Genomic DNA, 18,502 nt, shown 5'->3' with positions numbered 1-18,502 from the left:
ACATTTATTCAATAGGCCAAGGGCAAAAGCCTGTCCTGACTTCAGGAAACCTCACTGGGGGTGAGAAGGTCCGAGTCGTCCTGCCACTGCTGGACAATGGGGCCAAAAGTGGCAATGCCACAGCCCATGGACAGAGGCTCTTTGCAGCTCCTGGGACTAGTGTCTCCGATTGGTATTATTTTGGGCAATGGCTCTGGGAGAGCCAGATGTTTTCCTAACCAGCAGACAGAGCCTTTGACAGGCCGTCATGTGTGACTTGGCACACTACTAGGCCTTTCTCTTCGCACCCTCTAAAAAATCATGTCCTACTGACTGTATGAGAAGAAGGACCTCCAAATCTTCCCTTATCTGGGCAATAGTGGACAATAGTGTTCCTTTTTGTTAGAGGAGAAAAATACTGTGACTGATTTTTGTTTGCTGTGACTTGCACAAGGAGAGGTAGCTGGCTGTGGGTGTCAGGCAGCTCCCCGAGCACAGCACTTGCTTATATAATAGGATCCTGTCCTCAGGACCACTGAAAATTACCCAGCGAAATGTTATGAAATGTAGCCAGTAAACATTATATTATAGAGAGAGAAGAAACTGTGTTCATTATTTCACTGGCTGGGCATAGTGTCACTCAATCCCCACCAGCCAATTGTGGGGGCTGAGATGTGCCATCAGCCAGAGACTAGTGCTTCCAGCTTGCCTGTGCCGTTGAATTAAACACTGCTCTCCTAAGCAGCTTTTTTAAGCATCTGCTCTCCTAATTTGCCTCCAGATTCCTTCTGTGTGCTGCTGTTAATACCTACTGGTTCTCAACTGGTTAGGCCTTGCCTGCACAGGAAAGATGGTTGATATATGACAAGGTTACACAGGAGCTCACTATGATTTATGACGTCTCACCTGCTACCATGGTCTTACTGGTATTTCGTCCAGTCTATCTGGTATGCTGCTATCTTGCTATCACTTCTTAGGCTGGACTCAGTTCACCCCTGCTGCTCTTCTGCTTTATCATCTCTCTGCCTCCCCAGCCTAAGATTCACTACCTTTATTTTCTCTGTCCGGTTCTGTTAGCTCTCCTTTTGTCTCCTACTGGTCGATTTTGCAAACCTGCTGTTTCCTCTTCCTCAGGATGGGTGGGAAAAGGACACGGAGGGAGGGCTGCCTCAGCCCTACCATCACCTCTTGCTTTATCTTAAATTTTGCAAATGGATTGGATTTTTATCTGAGTATCACAAAGCAGTTGAAAGGCTTTCCGTCAGCAGTATATAAATAAAAATGAATCAGAATAGACCGGATTGTTGCTTCTTACATCCGCTTCCCTGTTTTGTTTCTGACAGGTCCTGACACCCACACACAAGCTCCTTGCTCAGACTCTGCTAGATCTCCTTTTTTGTCTGCTTTGAATTTTTGGCAGGATTTTACACTCCTTATAACCTCTTTCCCTTACAGAGAGTTTCACTAGCTCTTAGCCTGGTTCTTAACTATGAGGCCTTGCACTCTTATGCTCTCCATAATTATGGGTCTTACCAGTCCCATCATTAAAACATCATGGCGCAAGCGCTGCACTCGCCTTCAGGCTCTGAAACAAGTGAGATGCCACTGCTGGCTCCTAATTTGCTTTGGATTTCCATCAGGTCTATAACATCTCCTCTCCGCTTCATTCTGCAGCAAGTATTTTTAACTGTGCCTCCCTCTGCAAAGGAGTGGAACGGAGTGAAAAATCTGCAACAGGTAATTTATGTAATAGATTTACCCTTTTTCCCTGAGTTGAATATGCATGAGCAGATCCTGCTTTCTTCAAATGTATTCACTATTTGAAGAGGTTTGCCTGTTTTTTTTTACTTGTGTACTGTTTTTAATGCTATGTATCAATCACGAATATTCCCCGTGTGCACTCAAAAACTGGTATTTGCCATTCAAATAGCATTATATTCTAACTGTTTAGGTATGTCGTGAGGAATTGTTTCTGGTCCTAAAGTGGATGAGCTTGCAGACACCTCTGCTATGTCTTGCATGTGCCCCTTTAAAATGCAGTATTAATATTTACAGATGCCATCCTGAAATTCACTTTCCATGAATATTTGTGCTGGAATATGCGCATTGGTTGCTTGAATGTGCGCAGAACAGGAAAATATAAAAGAGACACAAGAACAAACTAGGAGAATGTACTTAAAAAAAAGGAAATGTTCACCATTTTATAAAGTCGATTTTTAAATTGCCCAACTCTGAACATGAGCACTGGAGAGAAAACAAGTGTATGAGTCAGAGCATCCCTCTTTTGTCTGCCATGCTCCAAATCCGATACACGGAAGCAGAGAAGCAGCTAGGAACAGAAGCAGGGCTGACACTGGAAACAAAAAACATTTGTGGGATCCTCTCTTAAATCATGACTTCGCCACATGTAGGTAGAGACAAGATCAGGAGACGTGACACCTCCCTCCTCCTCAGAGCAGGCACGTTGCTCACAGAGCATCTTTTCCATGATGGCGCTTGGTGGGTGGCAGAGGCTCACGACCACCCCTGTGAGGGGCTCAGCTGACCCCCCGCGGGAGGAGGGCTGCTGGGGGACATGGCAGGGGACCTCTGTGACCAGTGGCCGCTGAGCAAGCCGGACTTGTAACATGGCAGCTAGCCTCTGACATGGCAGGCCTGTGACGTGCAGCCTGTGAGGTGGCCAATGGCTCGCTGGCGGGCATGCCATTTTGAGTTGGGGGGCCGCCAGGTGCGGAGGCCCAAGACAGCAGGGAGGCTGGGGCACCGGGTGCAGAGCCCGGCGGCAGTGCCAGAAGAGGTGGAGGGGGCTGAGGCGGGGCACGTGACACAGCGCATGATGTCCGCAGCGCCCGGAGGGCACGCGACCCCGCGGGACGGCGGAGACCTCCTGCCCGGCCCGGCCGGGGAACGCCGGACACCCGCGCCTCTGACCCCGCGCATGCGCAGCCGCCTCCCCTCCCGCACTCGACTCGGCCCGGGCCTCCTAGAGGGGAAGAGCCTGCCACGAGCTGGAGAGGCGCTGGAAGTCTGGCGGAAGTGACGCAACTTAGGGGCGGAAGGGGTGCTGGACGCTGCTTCCTGCTCGGGCCGGGGGCGCGGCCGGCTGACGGCAGGTGAGAGGGGCTCGGCTCGGCTCAGCTCGGCTGGCCCGCCGGGGAGCCGCCGCTAGCAGGGCTCTGTGAGGCCGCAGGCCCCCGCCGCGGGGCGGCGGCGACGCGGCTGTGCCAGGCCGCCCGGGAGCGGGCGCTGCCTTAGGGCCGGTTAACGGCCGCGCTGCTTTCGGGCGGCGGTTGGGCGGGCGGTGCGTCCTGGCCGAGCCCCGCGGGCGCCGGGCTGCAGGGGCCTCGGGAGGGGTGGCCGGGGAGGGCCGGGCGTTAGCGGCGTTTCCACGTTGCGTTGCTGCGCGCCGAGCGTGGCAGATGGCTGATTTGCTCGAAGCCGTCTGCAAAGACAAGCAGGTAGTGATGCTGCAACTTTGTGGCAGTTTTATCCATGGCTTATCTTTAGAAGTTGCTCCACAACCCTCGTGGCCAGAAACTTATTTCAAAAATCAGAGCCCCAGTTTTGCAGAAAATGAGTCTGTGACAGAGCTAGAACTTGTTATTACTGCAGTAGCCTTTTTGGATTTTCTTTTGATATGTACCTTGATTTCTTGCAGAAATCAGGCTTTCTTATGGATGGAAGAAACACAGCTTAGACTGGGCTCAATTAAAAGGAGTTAGAGCTTATAGAAGGTTACATCTGAGTTGGAGCTGATGCAAGGGGGTAGGTTCTGACAGGATCCTGTAAGTGGGTCTAAACTGCTCTTAGATCTATAGTGTGCTGCGAATGAATGAAATACCTCTAGTAATGACAGACTTGGCACATCTGTGACCACTTCAAGCCTTGGAAAGAAGCGCTTGGTACTATGGAATGAGATTTGTACTTATACCTGTTTTCATGGGAGGACAGGTTTAGAAAACGTTTCATTACGTTCCTTATTCACCACTTCAGAGCTGAACTATGAAATAGACTGTTGACACCTTGCAGTGGAGGCAGTGGAATCTCAAGTTGGAGGTGATGTATGGGACATTGAGACTTAGCATAGGACTTCTGGCATTGGGAAGGTTGGTGCTTCTTCTCTGTGTACGTCAGATACCCTGTAGGGAAATAGGTGCTGCAGCGTGAAAGGATTAGTGAAGAAAAAGAACAAAGATGCTCAAGATTGGGAACTCTGGGGTTTGAGTTGATCAAGTAATTCTTACCCAGAAAATTAGCTAATGGCTTGCAGTGAAGTTGTGATTTTTTTTGTACTGCCAGCAATGTGAGTACCAAAAAGTTATTATAAACTATCAGCTAATTCAAAGAATGCTACAGATTACAGAAAATAATTCTAGTCCATCAGTGCATGAACACAGTTTTCTATCTGGAGTACTGGGAAATCAAATTTAATATGTGTTGTCTTTAAATTGCACAAGGGTACGCTCCCTGCTGTCAGACTGGTAGCTGTGGTGATGTAATTATTTGTCAGATAAAAACATGTTGATACTGTTTGCAAAGTAAACCTAAATGCTGTTGTGATAAATGTATTTATTGTATTAATTTTTTTTTATGTTCAAAATAAAGAATGAGTCAGTCAACAGTAATCATACCATAGGGCTATTAGATCTAGCTGCATACGTATACAGTGACAGACATAGTGAACACTGTGAATCTACATCCAGCAGTGATGGTCGTGGTTAGTATTTACTTCAGTACTGAACAGAAACCCAGTTGTGAATATGGTGGGTGTGGCTCAGATGCTGAGAGGCTGGATTGCACCTTGGTTTTCCCCGAGACCTCTCCCAATAGAGGAGGCTTCTCATGTTGGAGTGTAGGCAGCTTCTCAACTCTGTTCCCTTCTCCAGTGTAGCCGCCAACAGGGAGTGCTGGATAGTGCCAGCTGTGGTAGTGGCATTTCACGTGGTTTGGGCAAGTGTCAGCTAAGAGTTGACATGAGATGACCTATTTATTTCATGTAGATTGCGCAGCAGGTGTTGCTGGCAATGTTTTGCAGACCTCATAGGCTTATCCTGGAACAGATAATGTAAGAGCAAAACTGTCCCTGTTTCTTTCCAGTCCCCTGAAATAGGGGAACAGTGAAAGGAAGCAGAGTAGATAGTGCTGCTTTCGCCAGGGGCAAGGGCTGGAAGCAAACTACCTCTGGCATGTCTTTGTAGAGGCTTTCTGCGTTTCAGTTGTCCTCAGAATTGGAGGTGCTCTAGTCAACTGTCCTTTGCTTAGACTTTCTTTTAGAAAGGTTAGCCAGGGGATGATAAGCCCTCCTGATACTTGTTTTGTCTAAGAAGAGCTGAGATATAAAGGCTGCCCAATATACCTATGTGTTCCTGGAATGCTTTGGTTAAGGGAAAATATTGGCACCTCCACAAGGCCCTCAGGCAGAAAAATGCCTTAAGCAGTCCCAGAGCAGCACAGGCTGCTAGTTTTATCATGTATCCTCCTTCTATCACTCTGGATATTTAAACTGAGTTTTTAATCTTCGTTCCTTCAGATAGAAAGTACTATTGTATTCTCTCAACTCTGGACTTCATTGGCAAGAAAACTGAAAGCAGATAATCCCTAGGGACTACTCTGCAGTCTGGTTTCTGGGTTTTGGTAATAGGTAACTGTAGTCACTGCATGCTCAGCCTTAGTACTAAGGGAGGTAGAAACTGAGGGCTGGAAAGAAATAGTGCTGAGATAAGCCTGAAAGCAAGGCAGATTATTTATTTATTTATTAGATTAAAGATAGTGTGCAGAGGATGAAGAGGATTATGTCGTCTGAAGTTGTGGTGTTTCCTGTGGCCATGGTGTATGAGCTTGAAGGGAATCATTTTTATCACTCAAAAAGCAATTTCTGCAGCTAATCAGCTCTGCTTGGACCTCTTCACAAGATAACCTTTGCCAGAACACAGTCCATCCAGCAGTTTTTGTGGGTTATTGATTTCCCAGGTGTCCTTCTTTTAGCCTAGCTTTTTGGCAGCTCCTGTCATCCAAGCCACCCCGTAAGGGTATCCTGATAGCAAACATGAACAGCCTTGAATAGATTCCCTTTTAGTGAATGAGTTCCCACCTGCTATCCTGTCATCTTTCAGGAATGCAAGTATTCCCTTTGCCTTTGAGAGTATAAGACTGACAGGAGTAGGTTTAGTGAGTTTGTTGTGATTTGGTAATTACCTTTGTTAAATATGTCAGATTCTGACATATTTATGTGGAGGTGAAAAACAGGATATTGTTAAGGTTTGAGAGAGTGAGCTGTGGTGATCACTGGGTTTGCAGCTAAGGTCCCTCTGCAAAAGACTGGATGTGATTAATTGTAGCAGCTGGATCCTGTTTTCAGGAAGGTGCTGTATTTTTGGAAGTATGTATTTGATGATATAGGCTGGTATTAAATTCGAGCAGCTACTTGTTTTTCTGAACCAAACTTCCTGTAGGAATCTCTACAGCAGCATTTCAGCTAGCCTGCTTCCAGAATGCTCTAGTATTTAAGAGCTTACTGCAGGTTAATGGCCTTCAAAGGGGCTTTATAGCTTCTCTGTAGTTTAGGCTTACATAAACAAATTGCCCCCTAATAGGAGGTCAAATGAAGAGCTGCACCTGAATGCTTGGGCTGGACTGTTTGCCTGGCATTAGATGCCTGTGTTGTAGGTTTATCTAAGCTAGTCACTTAGGTTTCTTTTATGGTTAATAGGGAGAGGAAGGGAAGGCAGGGCAGGCAATTTGAGAGCACAGTGCATTTGGTCAGTTTTAGATGCCTGCCTTAGAATAAGATCAGTTGTTTGTTAGAGCACCTGTTTCTCTCCACTAATGATAAGGAAAGCCAAAGGTGACAAGCACAGCGTGGGTTATCTGATTCGCTGTGGATATCAACATCTGTCTGTCAAAATGAGCTTTGTGTATCTAACTGAAGGAAATCATTTTCAGTCTCTGCTTAGAGGAAAAGACTTTTTCAACAGGAAGATGCAGCCAGCAGCTTAGTGCCTTGTTGCAGTAAGGGCTGCTGCCCAAGCTTCTTAAGGCAGAGCTCTCCATTGAGAGGAAAGGTTATCACCAGCAGTGGTGTCTTAGAGGCCGTCTTAGCTTTGGGAGCTTAGAGAACTGAAGCACATCTCCCGTTTTTAAGTCTCTACCTTTCAGATTCTGTTTACCAAATAATTTAATGTAATATCATTCCTGTCTTCTGGAGAGTTAATCTCACTTGATTTATGTGATCCAACTTTAAATGTCAGGTATTTTGCCATTTTCCAGGGAGCTGACATATGCTGTCATAAAAGCAGGGCTCCAAGATCTCAAATCTTGAATCCTTCTCTTTACCCCAAGTTGGATGGGCAGTGTGACATGTGAGAAACAAGCAAAGTAATTCTCTTTGAGTAGTTTTTAGAAAAAGGGAGGGTCTCCATTTGAGCGTGATCACTGAGTCTCTTGATACATCAGCTCGGACCCACATTTATTTAATCCAAGAAATAACACTGGTGGTAAGAACCTAAATCCTTCAATTGATGTGCCTTTAGTTACCCATCAGTGATGTCTTTGCCTTAATGTCTTATTGCTCATAGATGTCATCTGTCTATAGGAGCTGCAACAGCTACAGCTTCTTGCAAAGCAACATATCTAAGTTAAGGATGTTAACAGGCCCTGGTTTCCTGAGAGATACTGGGCTCATACTTCCACAGCTAGCTTTTGGACAGGTTACTGGTCTTCCTTTGGGAGCACTCAGTGTTCAGGAAGGATCACACACAGGTAGCCTTGTACTCTGGAAAGAGCAGGGCTGGGCAAACACATGACAAGTAGCAATTGGTCTTATTTGTTCTTTCATACAGCCCATGGCCCCGGGGGACATGTTTCTACCAGGCACTTGGTTTGCAGAAATGACGTTTCTCTTCCATTGCTCTTCCCCAAGTCTCTGTCAGCAACAGTAAGCTACTCTTTCACTGTAAAGCTGCATATTAATTGTATGCTGTCTCTGCAACTCAGGGAATTACTGAAAGGCATCTGCAGTTTTGGACTGCAGGCTTCATACCAGAGTGTCTCTTGATGTTCCCAAAAGTGAGTATCTCCATAGCATTACCTTAATACCTCTTTCCAGTACCATGTTGGTAGTTAACAGGTTGAGCAAAACATAGACTTTAAATTGAATGAGTCTTGGGTACTTCTCATGCAGATTCCAAGGTATATTGGGTTGGACTAAACAGTTACCCAGTAGTATGTAGATTCGGCTAACAAAAAGACACCCAGTACAGTAACTGACATTATGGTGCAGTATGATGTTCTTGTGATGAATGCTGGTAATTCCACACCATTTGGGTATGGAGAACTCAGTAGTGTTATGTTACTGGATCTGGTAGTTAGCAGTGGCTTCTTACCAGTAGTACAGAAAAAGCTTTTCCTTTTCCCATGGCTGCTGCTAGGACAGATGAGGTGAGATTGCTGTTTCCTGGCGGAATATTGGCCTGCAAAGCCAGGATGCACAGCGCATGAAATGCAGTTGGAGCCCAAGTCCTGCTAAGTGTCAAGTCAAACTTCTCAGTGCTCTGCTGTTTCTGCAGGGCTGTGGTGTGATGTGGGGGATGGACTCCTTTTGCAAAGGTCTTGGCTGCTCAACTAGTACAATATCAAAGGGGGTCGGTCTTTGGAAGTATTGGCATGTAATAGGTGATGCCTTGTGAGATTCTTTTTCCACATGTTTTTTTTGTTCTTCTAAGTTACTGCCCCACAGTAGTAATTCCCTGTCCTATGAGGATAGACTAAAAGTATGAGGTTGACAATCTGTGGTGTGTATCTCTCACTCTAAAGCTGAGGCAGCGGAGTAGAGGTGTGGCTAGCTTAACTTTATCATGTAGATTTGTCCTTGATGTGCTCGAATGAGGGGGAGGAAGATCAATAGCGGCTAAAACTTCCCAGTTGCCTGTATCACATGCCAGTCTCTGTGCCTGGGAAGCTCTGGCTGGCCTATTTAATTAGCTCATTGGGAGTGGGCAAGGTGGGCACAGATGGAGCTGAGAGCTCTCTTACTCCAGAGGTAGTACTAGGAAGTAAAATCCCAGCAGCTGCCAGGCTTGACAGTTCCTCCAGAGATGTAGGAGCCCATTCCATAGCTTTGTCTAACATAGCTACTGAAGGTCTTGAGACCCAAAGCAGTCATGCTTACAAGCAGGAGACGTTGAGGTTCTGCTATGAGAGATGTCTACTAACATGAGCACCCTGGTGAAGTACAGCCTGCTACAGGGCCTAATTATGATCTTATTAATGCTTTCTTTCATCACTGCCTTCCAGCCTTTGGATGATTAGACCTATTTATAGGGGCAGAATTCCTTAATATTCAGCAGGGTGCACCTCTTGCCAATCAAATCAGTACCATCTGCATCTTTGATTGCTGCTTAATAACACTGTAGAACATGGTTAATTAAAAAAAAATATAAATAGACTTTTCATCCTCTTATCTTATCAAAGTGTCCTTCCCCCCACAAGCATAAGGTTGAGTTAGCACAGGGAGCATGGTGAGCAACTCACCTCACTCCTTGAAGTACATCCTGCTTTTTTACCTAAGATAAGTCTGCAGTCTGTTCTGCTGGAAGACTATATTTCAGCCCCTCCAGTGAATGTCAACACAGGGCAGAATGACCATTTGCTTCACAACAAAATAGGATTCTTATCTAGGCTCTTGTGCTGCATTTACCACTAGAGTATAAGCAACTTACAGCACTGCGTTCAGCTGCGTGTCTACATCCATGAGTGTGCATGTGCATGCATTTCCTTATCCTGTCCCTGAACAGGAGAAGCATATGCAATGATATGTCTTACTTTTCTAGGATTTTAAGTCTTTCTTCTTTAAAATACATTTCTCTGGCTTTGCAGCAGGTAAAATCAGAGGAATGTAGTTTACCTGTGAAGGAGAAGGTAAGCTATGTCTTTAATTCTTGGAGGTGTTAGTTCTGCTAGTTTTTTGGGATGGCCTCTATGCAAGCTTCTTGTACAGCCAATGTTGAACATGGGTATGGTTTGAATTTACCAGCGGAATTGATCATCATTTAAAATTTTGTGGGAAGCTTGTGTAAAAAGTAGAGAATGGGGATGATACACTCACAGCGGTGTAAGTTTGTGAGCATACACACAGCAGATACCTGTAGCGGTTGTGAGCTTTGAGAGTGTTAAAAGCTGCACGAGGTATTGGGGGTAATGTGCTAATGTATGCTAGGTTGAAGCAGAGGAAAGTGAACAACTGAGGACTGTTACTGTCAATCAGGATGGGATAATGCTTGTCCAAGTAAACATGATAGAAAGTGTTATGTTGAAGAGCTTAATGTCAGTGAAGAATTTGGAATGGCATCTTGCTATCAACCAAACTACAGATATGACTTTCCTCTGTGAAAGGGGACAGCACCTTGTGACAAGCTATGCACAAAGCTTACTTCTACCCCATCTTTGGGGAGGTTTAATATTTATCTGCAGTTCATTTGTGTTTTGATCTGTTCCTACTGTGGGACTATCCTGTTGGTGGTGGTGTAGTGGTATGCTGTGGAGGATCTGCAGACTTGTATTTTACTGCATGTTGCTTATGTCTGTGTCCTTGCTGGCTGATCAGTTTGCAGGTGGCTGCAAGTCAATTGATCTTTAATTAGGACCCTGCAAAGGAGAGGCATAGGGCTAGAGTCTGTCACTTCTTAGAGATGTTACTGTACTGCAAATGGGAGTTAATGGCCTTCAGTTGGTGTTGACTTTCCAGTGCAGTGACAGCAGCATAGTAATTTCTAAAGCAGTCCTTGTAACATTGCAAAATAAACACTGATTTTTCAGAGTTTTTAAGCCCTCTTCCCTCCCCCACTCCTTGTTATCTCTTGAAGCAAGTTAAGGGAGCAATTAGTGTTGCTGGCTTGCTTTATTTTCTCTTTATTTTCACAGCTGAGTATGCATCTGGTAAGTGTTCCTAGGTGGCTTTGATGTGACTGCCTGTGTTGAGGGAAACCAAATTATTTTCTTATTATTTGACTTCCTTTATGTTCCCTTGAAAAATGAAGGTATTATAAGAGATTTTTTTTAAGGTAGATAATCATCGCAATGATTGGTCCTCCACAGAGTGATATTTCCTAAAGAACTTAGGAGTTTTGCTCCTTTACAGAGTCTTTTTGCTCCGTAACAAGTTCTCTTGGGCTTAGCCTTGATATAAGGAGTTTTATTCTTGGGTGTAGGAGGAAATGTATTCCCAAGAGGTTAGCAAAGTAGGTTGAGTGGCTCTCTGCTTAGCCAGAGCAGTGAATTTTATGCTTTCTGCTCCGGGTTTGGAGCAGCAAATGTCTATGTAGCCATCAGAGCTTTATAGACTTAGCTGTGATGATTGGACAGTATGACCAGTTGCTGGTTCCAGATGCCTGAAAACCCTGGACTGAGCAGCTTGTATCTGTCCTGATGTCGGTCTTTTGGAAAGAGGAGATGGGATGTTGGAAACAGATGTTGACTTTCCCACAGTTGTTTTCCTCAGCTTTTGCTAGTGCAAATGCTGGAACTGAGAAGAAATCAGTTTTGGGCACAGAAGATGTCCAGACTGGTGGTTAGTCTTTTTACCAGCTTGCTAGAGGTTTGTACCAGCTCACAGACAACTTAAGGCAAAAACGCAAATCTGAGCATTTGGTGGCTCTAGTCAGAACTTCTAAATCAGAATACAGCACACCTAAGCAGGTGGTACAGCAAGAAAACAACCTTTTCTCTTCCCTAGCAATTTAATAAGGCAAGGGAGGTTATTATATAACACCAGAGTACATTTGTCTTGATCAGGAAAGCTGGTGTAGAAAAAATTGAGTATAGAGTGGCTGGAGCCTCCAGATCCTGCAGCTGTTCTCTCTTTAATCACAAGAAATAGCTATGCTGCTGTTTCTTCTTCCTTTTGTGATCCACAGGTGGTCATACCACTAATGATTGAATCTGTTGGGTGATCTGGCACCTGCCCTTATGAATAATACTTGCTTTGTGTTTTTATATGCCCGTTTCTCACCATAGCATCAGAGTACTTCATGTTAGCCTTTGTAATTCCAGCATGCAGCTCTTCCTGCTGAAACGTGCTAGCTCCCTCTGTAAGCTTCTGTGTTGATATGGGAGCCAGTTTGTTGCTGTGCAGGAAGTCAGTTCTGTGTGTAATTCATGAACAGTTTATTTGTATTTTTGATGTATAGGTTATGTGAAAGCTTGGCATCCCTTGAGCAGGATAGGAAAGTTGTGATCTTTCTAATTTGTGGCACTTTGTTTTGATGTGCTACCTAATTATGATAATCACAGAATTGCAGAATGGTTGAGGTTGGAAGGCACCTCTGGAGATCGTCTAGTCCAACCCCCCTGCTCAAGCAGGGTCACCTACAGCACGTTACCCAGGACCCTGTGCAGATAGCTTTTGAAAATCTCTTAAGGATGGAGACTCCACAGCCTCTCTGGGCAACCTGTTCCAGTGCTCTGTTACCCTCACAGTAAAGAATTTTTTTCCTTATGTTCAAACAGAACTTCCTGTGTTTCAGTTTGTGCCCATTGCCTTTTGTCCTATTGCTGGGCACCATTGAGGAGAGTCTGGCTCCATCCTCTTGACACCCTCCCTTCAGATATTTGTACACATTGATAAGATCCCCCCTCAGTCTTCTCTTCTCCAGGCTGAACAGGCCCAGCTCTCTCAGCCTTTCCTCATATGAGAGATGCTCAAGTTCCTCAATCATCTTAGCAGCCCTCTGCTGGACTAGCTCCGTGTCTCTCGTATTGGAGAGCCCAAAACTGGACACAGTACTCCGGATGTGGCCTCACCAGGGCTGAGGAGAAGGGAAGGATAATGGACCATGGCAAGGAAAACTGCTACTTCTTTCTCCATGCACTGAAGGTTGAGATAAAGGAAGAGTCAGTCTTGCCGAGTAACATTCAGTCTTTGGAACCCTCGTTCGCTCCTTCCTTCCTCGTTCGCTCCTTCCTTCCTCGTTCGCTCCTTCCTTCCTCGTTCGCTCCTTCCTTCCTCGTTCGCTCCTTCCTTCCTCGTTCGCTCCTTCCTTCCTCGTTCGCTCCTTCCTTCCTCGTTCGCTCCTTCCTTCCTCGTTCGCTCCTTCCTTCCTCGTTCGCTCCTTCCTTCCTCGTTCAGGAATAACCTGAATTTTCGCCATTAAAACCTCTTTTGTTCTGGCAGGCCCTCTCTGCTGTAGGAAGCAATTCCACTTTTATTCTAAGCATATGGCTACCGCATTACTCAGAAGTGCTTGTAAAACTGACTTCCTTCTCCGGGTAGTTTGATCACAAGAAGTAATAAATAGCAGTTATAGCACGTGATTTTGCCTAAGTCCAGTCACTTAGAAGGTTTTTGCTGTTTTTAGTCTGTCTTGCTATAAATCTCTTAATTCGTTACCTTGCATAGGAAGGATTGTTTCTTGCATCTATATCTGACAGCAGTTCCCACAGTGTCTGCCACAGTTCTCTAGGTTGTTTGTTTTTGTTTGTTTGTTTTTGTAAAGGTGAGAGAACCTAGAGCTAGTGTGAGAGGCCTGTTGAGAGCTTGTGAAACTGAAATTACTTGACACCCAAACTATGACAGCACAAGCAGGAGCAACTTGGGCTTTTTCTGCTTTGCCCCACTAATGTGTGTTCCTTTCTTTGCAAGGGAGCAATGGGACTTGAAGGACAGCTTCTAGCTTCTGAGTGTTAGGACAGAGACAGTTTGGTAGAAGTTAGAACAGTGTTGTTTCAGAGTGTAAGCATCTGTCAGTTGGCTGCTGAACAGAGGCTAGTTTTGGAAAGGTCACTGAGCCAGTTGGTGAGAATATGGGAGATGATACTGGGTCTGTATCATCCTCATTTGGCCTCAAGAGGAAAAAGCTCGGCCTTCTCATACTGAGCGTCAAATTACATGACAGTGGTTTTACTGGTGAAGCTAGTTTAACATGTCCTGTTCTTACCCTTTCTTCCCACTCTGTTTTGTGACTGGGCAATTACAGATGTTTATGTAGCAATAAATCAGGTGACTAGTCACTAAAAGGATCTGAATTAAAAAGAGGCATCCCCAAAATCAGCAGTATTGATGCAACAGAAGGGTTGTCAGCTGTGACAGGGAGAATCATGAACTAGCTTTGCTATGGAAGCTAAAGTATTCTGTAACTGCGTGCTCTATGAGTCAGCTTGTTGCTTTGTTCCACTTCATCAGTCAAACAGTAGTCTTGAAAGCAAAAGGGTTCAAGCTTGGTTATGGTCAGCAGATCAAAAAATGCAGTCTCAGAATTAGACATATTCCTTCTCGGATTAACTTGTATGCTTTACAAGTCAAATAATTTTGTGTGCTGAATGCATTCAATCAAGAAATCTAATCAGTGTGCAAGCACTGCCACTAAAGACTGTGGATTCAGAGTTTGGCTGCCAGTGATGCATGAAGTTAAATAGAATAGGTCTAGATCTCCTACAGCAGTGCCAGGTCTTCTCATGGCTGGGCTTGTTTTTTTTGAGCAAATCTGTTATCTGTGGAAAAGCTCCTAGGTTTCCTCTTCCTTTTCCCTCTCATATGACTCATTTCCAAAAAACAGGAAACACCCACATTACATTTACATAAAGTCTTTCCTAATCTGCTGTGGTAGGAAACCTGGATCAGAAAGGACAAATTCAGAGAGGGTGAGTGGTGTTTCTTGAATATGCTGGAATGGCTGCAGGCTATCCTTTCATTTTGTGAAGCAGGATAGAGAATGTAAAGAATGTGTGAAGATTTTGTAATCTGTATAATCTTCACTTCTTAAACTGTTGTGTTATGCTCTAACTACTTCTTTAGACTTCTGTGTTGTGGCTTCTTCCAGTATAGACTGTTTCTATGGTACTAATAGCCTGCTCTGTGTGCCCTCCCTTGGAGAAAGTAGAGAGCATTCCTCTGTTGTTGACAAGGGTGGTGGTATCTAGAATACTGTATGCACACACTGGTGCTCCCTGGACTAGTTCCTGTGAACTTTTTGATCCTGCTTAGTATGCTTTTCTTCAGCTTAGTAAGTATTTTCTTATACTGATGTATAGCACCCAGCATGGCGAAGCCCTGTAATGAGCAGCTTTTGTCTGTGGGTTTTTTACAGTCTGAAGTTTGAAAGGAGTTGTGTAGGCCTAATGGCAGAGCTGTGATTAGAAAACTCTTTGGACATTCTACTTTGTTCATTAGATCAGGCTCTCCTATCAGTAATGCATTTGTGAGTTCACAATTTTTAACATGCTCAGAGAAACTGATTTCTTCTCTATTCCCTTCTCTGTGTCCTGGGAATTTTTGTTGTTATTACTATGAACAAAATAAATACATAGAAGGCAGGCTCTTTGGGAACAACTGAGGGATAGATGAGCACAGCTGGCAGGATGGAAACGTGGATGATACCCAGCCTTATCCTGACTGTTAGCTTTCAGGGTGGGGTAGCATCATTTGTCCAGCTGCATCTAGGAGTATGCATGTGGCTCCAATTCACGTGTTGAACACAACTGAAAGATTGCAGTTATCATTTAAGTTTGGTACGTGAAAGGATCGTAAAATGAGGTTTCTGTCAAGATAGTTGCTGAAGGAAAAATCCAGTCACCACCAGGAAGGAGCCTGGGAGTCTGAGAATGGAGCGCTAGAATGGAGTAACTCTCATTAACCTGTTTGGAGCAAGGGGGTGTGTGCACATGCATGCCCTGTAATTTCATACCTGCTCTTCTTGGAAGGGAGAAGTGGTGGTTGTTCTTGGAGCAAAAGTGTGAAATAAAATGTTATGTTTTGCTGTTGAATAACCTGAAATACATCCATCTAGAATATGAGGATGGGAGAGGGGACAGGGTGATATCTCTGAAGAGTCTTATCACCATCTTGAACTGACTTTGTTCCAAAGTGTTGTCTTTGTTTTCAGCTTAACACTGAGCTGAGATTTAAGTGTCATGCTACAAATAAAATTATGTTTCCCAGGAGCATTCAGGTAAGCAAGAGACTCCCACCTCTCTGTAGCTACCTGAGATTTCTAGAAAATCCAATATGTCAACTGTTTCTACCTCCTCAGCTTCCTGATTACCTTGCAAACACCTTCGTAAAATAACTAGGAGAGTAGAGGGGTTGAAGTCTGTGGGTAAGAGCTGTGATAAAATGGAAGTGCATTTGTTGTAATGACCTATTTCCTCTTTCCTTTAGGTGTAATGGCTACAGTGGCCCAGAAGCACTTTCTGGAAGGGCAGACATATTCAGTCCCCCTGATCCAACCAGACTTGCGCAGGGAGGAGGCTGTTCAGCAGGTGGCAGATGCCCTTCAGTATCTGCAAAAGGTTTCAGCTGATATCTTCAACAGGTATGCTGCTGTCACATTGGGGATGGAAGCTGGGTCTTAGCATCCAGTAGTAGGAAGTAGAGTGCTGTGACAAGGCTGCAGCAAATAAAAGTTTACTGGATTCACGTACTGTCAAAGTTCAACGTAATCAAATGGCTGCTGTTCGCAAGAGGTTGTTTGTTGTTAATATTTAATTCAGTGGTGGCAGACTGTCACCAATTGCAGTAATATTTCTGCCATAGTTATACTCAAATCCTACTTCCTCGTGTTTTAAATGGGAGACTTTCTTAATTTAAATTATCTTGAAGATGTGCCTTTTCAAGTCATTGTACTTAGAGCAGTTGAGTGAATGGCTCTTCGTTCTGATCTCTGGGGCTTGCATACTGGGTTCTCTTTAGGCTTTTTGTGTTTTGCACTTCTCTTTTTGTACATTGGGAGGCCTAAGTGCATGAGAGTGTCTGTCTGTTCTTCTCACCATGGTCTGTCCAAACTGATCTGTTCACGGATTCAGCCCAGTCTTGCCATTTCTTGCATACACTTTTCCTTAATATTGGGTCCATAAGACTGCCTATGTAGCAGGTCAGGGAGATTCTTGTGGTTGCCTGAAAATGATAGTAGATAATGTTGTGCCTTTTTTCATCCAGTGCCACATTTGGTATCTCAGTGCCCTGAAATGGCTTGTGGTATCATTGGTATGGAAAGAGGAGATCAGCATTTATCTTCTCGTAGATCGATAAGCAAAAGCACTTGCCTTGGTTTCGGTGGGGATCATGCCTGCCTAGGGTGATTTGTTATGGTCTGAGCAGGCCCATGACATTCTTTCTCCCACTAGGTTTTCTTAATGACAAATTGAAGTTCTTCAACTTTTGATGGTGGTGTCATAAAGGGCAGGCACTAGAAAAAGGGTAGTTACTGAGACTGAGCTCAGGTCATTGAGATAAAGTATTTTCATTGGAATAGCTGGAATCATGGACAAGGGCTCTGTGTAGGCTAGACTGCCTTGAACACAAGGCCTCATTCTCTTGTACACTTCTTGATATAGGAGCTCCTCTTGATACAAGGCCAGGAGAAGGCTTTCTGGAGCTGCCAGAAACATGAGGAAGACACCCCATGGGACTGGCTGGCAGTGCCATCCCTGTCCAGAATCCTCTTTGTGGGGCAAATAAAGCTATTAACCAAGCCAGAGTGTTTCTTTCTTTCTGCCTCTCTTGCTCTCTCCTTTTTTTTTTTTTTTTTTTTTCCTCTCCCCACTTACTGCTTTGTAAAGCAGTGCCCTGTAATTTCCCTGGGGAGGCAGGCCTGCTGTTTTGTATTCAAGTCATTCCTGAGTCCTGAATGCTGGCTGTGATGCTGTTCCCTCACTCTTCAGTGCACTCATGACTTTTAATTATCAATTTTTTCCAACAACAGGGGAGGCTTCTTTGGGTTCTTTGTTTGCTTTGCCATTCCTCCGAGGTCTTGGCTCTCTGATATAATTAATAATGATTTAGTAATTATGCGGGTGTCTGACTAAAAGTTTCATGACCTTGGCTGTTCCATGCCAATCAAGGGGAAAAGCTTTCAAGGTGAGAACTTTGCCACTTAGCGAAGAGTGACCTTTTTTCTTCCCTTTCCTGAGATAAGGCAGCTCTATATTCCATTTCCAGGAAGGAGCTGCCTTATCTGGGGAAGCTGACTGTTCTGATCTGCAAAACAGTAGCTTGCAATGCTGATGGAGAGGAAACTTGTTCAGTATGGCAGACTCAGCTGAGTGTGTCAGACTCATTACTTTGGTATTACAAAGATGCAGATGTTTTTTGTAAGAATAGTTGGATTGGTACTATGCTTTCAAGAGAGGCAGGCCAATTTGTAGTTTATTGAAGGTGGAGTGAAAGAATCTTTCTTTCTCTCTATGGAAAGAAGATTCTTTCCATAACCAAATTTTTCCTTTTTTGTTTTGTTTCATTTTTTTTCTCCTCATGGTGGCTAATCAAAACTTCTGCTTGGGCTAGTTGCTGACATAGCAGACAAGTAGGAGTTCTTAAAATGAAATTGTCCATCCTTTGTGCAAGGGAGGTGAGCTTCTGCTCTTTTTGTTTGGAAACCTGCTGAGGACAGTTGTGGTATTGTTGTGGTCGTAGAGAGAATATTCCCTGGAGCAGTTAATGGCTGTTCAGGAGAAAAAGTGCTGAAAAGTGTCGGTGGATTCAGTCTTCTCAAAGAGACCCAAGAAAGACATCTTTCAGTTTGGGGGATTGGGAGAA

At 44.5% G+C, this 18,502-nt stretch overlaps 1 protein-coding gene across 1 annotated transcript in view; it reads left to right on the top strand.

Annotated features, from left to right (window-relative positions):
- Nucleotides 1-3,000: 3,000 nt before the first annotated feature.
- The window catches only part of WASHC1 (WASH complex subunit 1), a 39,262-nt gene continuing 23,760 nt past the window's right edge, over nt 3,001-18,502 (top strand). The window contains exons 1-3 of the mRNA XM_064514781.1: nt 3,001-3,092; nt 3,638-3,744; nt 16,127-16,280. Coding sequence (XP_064370851.1) covers nt 3,735-3,744; nt 16,127-16,280 — 164 coding nt within the window. The 5' untranslated portion in view covers nt 3,001-3,092; nt 3,638-3,734. The remainder of the gene's footprint in view (nt 3,093-3,637; nt 3,745-16,126; nt 16,281-18,502) is intronic.

Source organism: Dromaius novaehollandiae, chromosome 1, assembly GCF_036370855.1.
Source record: "Dromaius novaehollandiae isolate bDroNov1 chromosome 1, bDroNov1.hap1, whole genome shotgun sequence".
Classification (NCBI taxonomy): Eukaryota; Metazoa; Chordata; class Aves; order Casuariiformes; family Dromaiidae; genus Dromaius; species Dromaius novaehollandiae.
The sequence above is the reverse complement of the archived record's forward strand: the minus strand, read 5'-3'. Positions and strand labels throughout refer to the sequence as shown.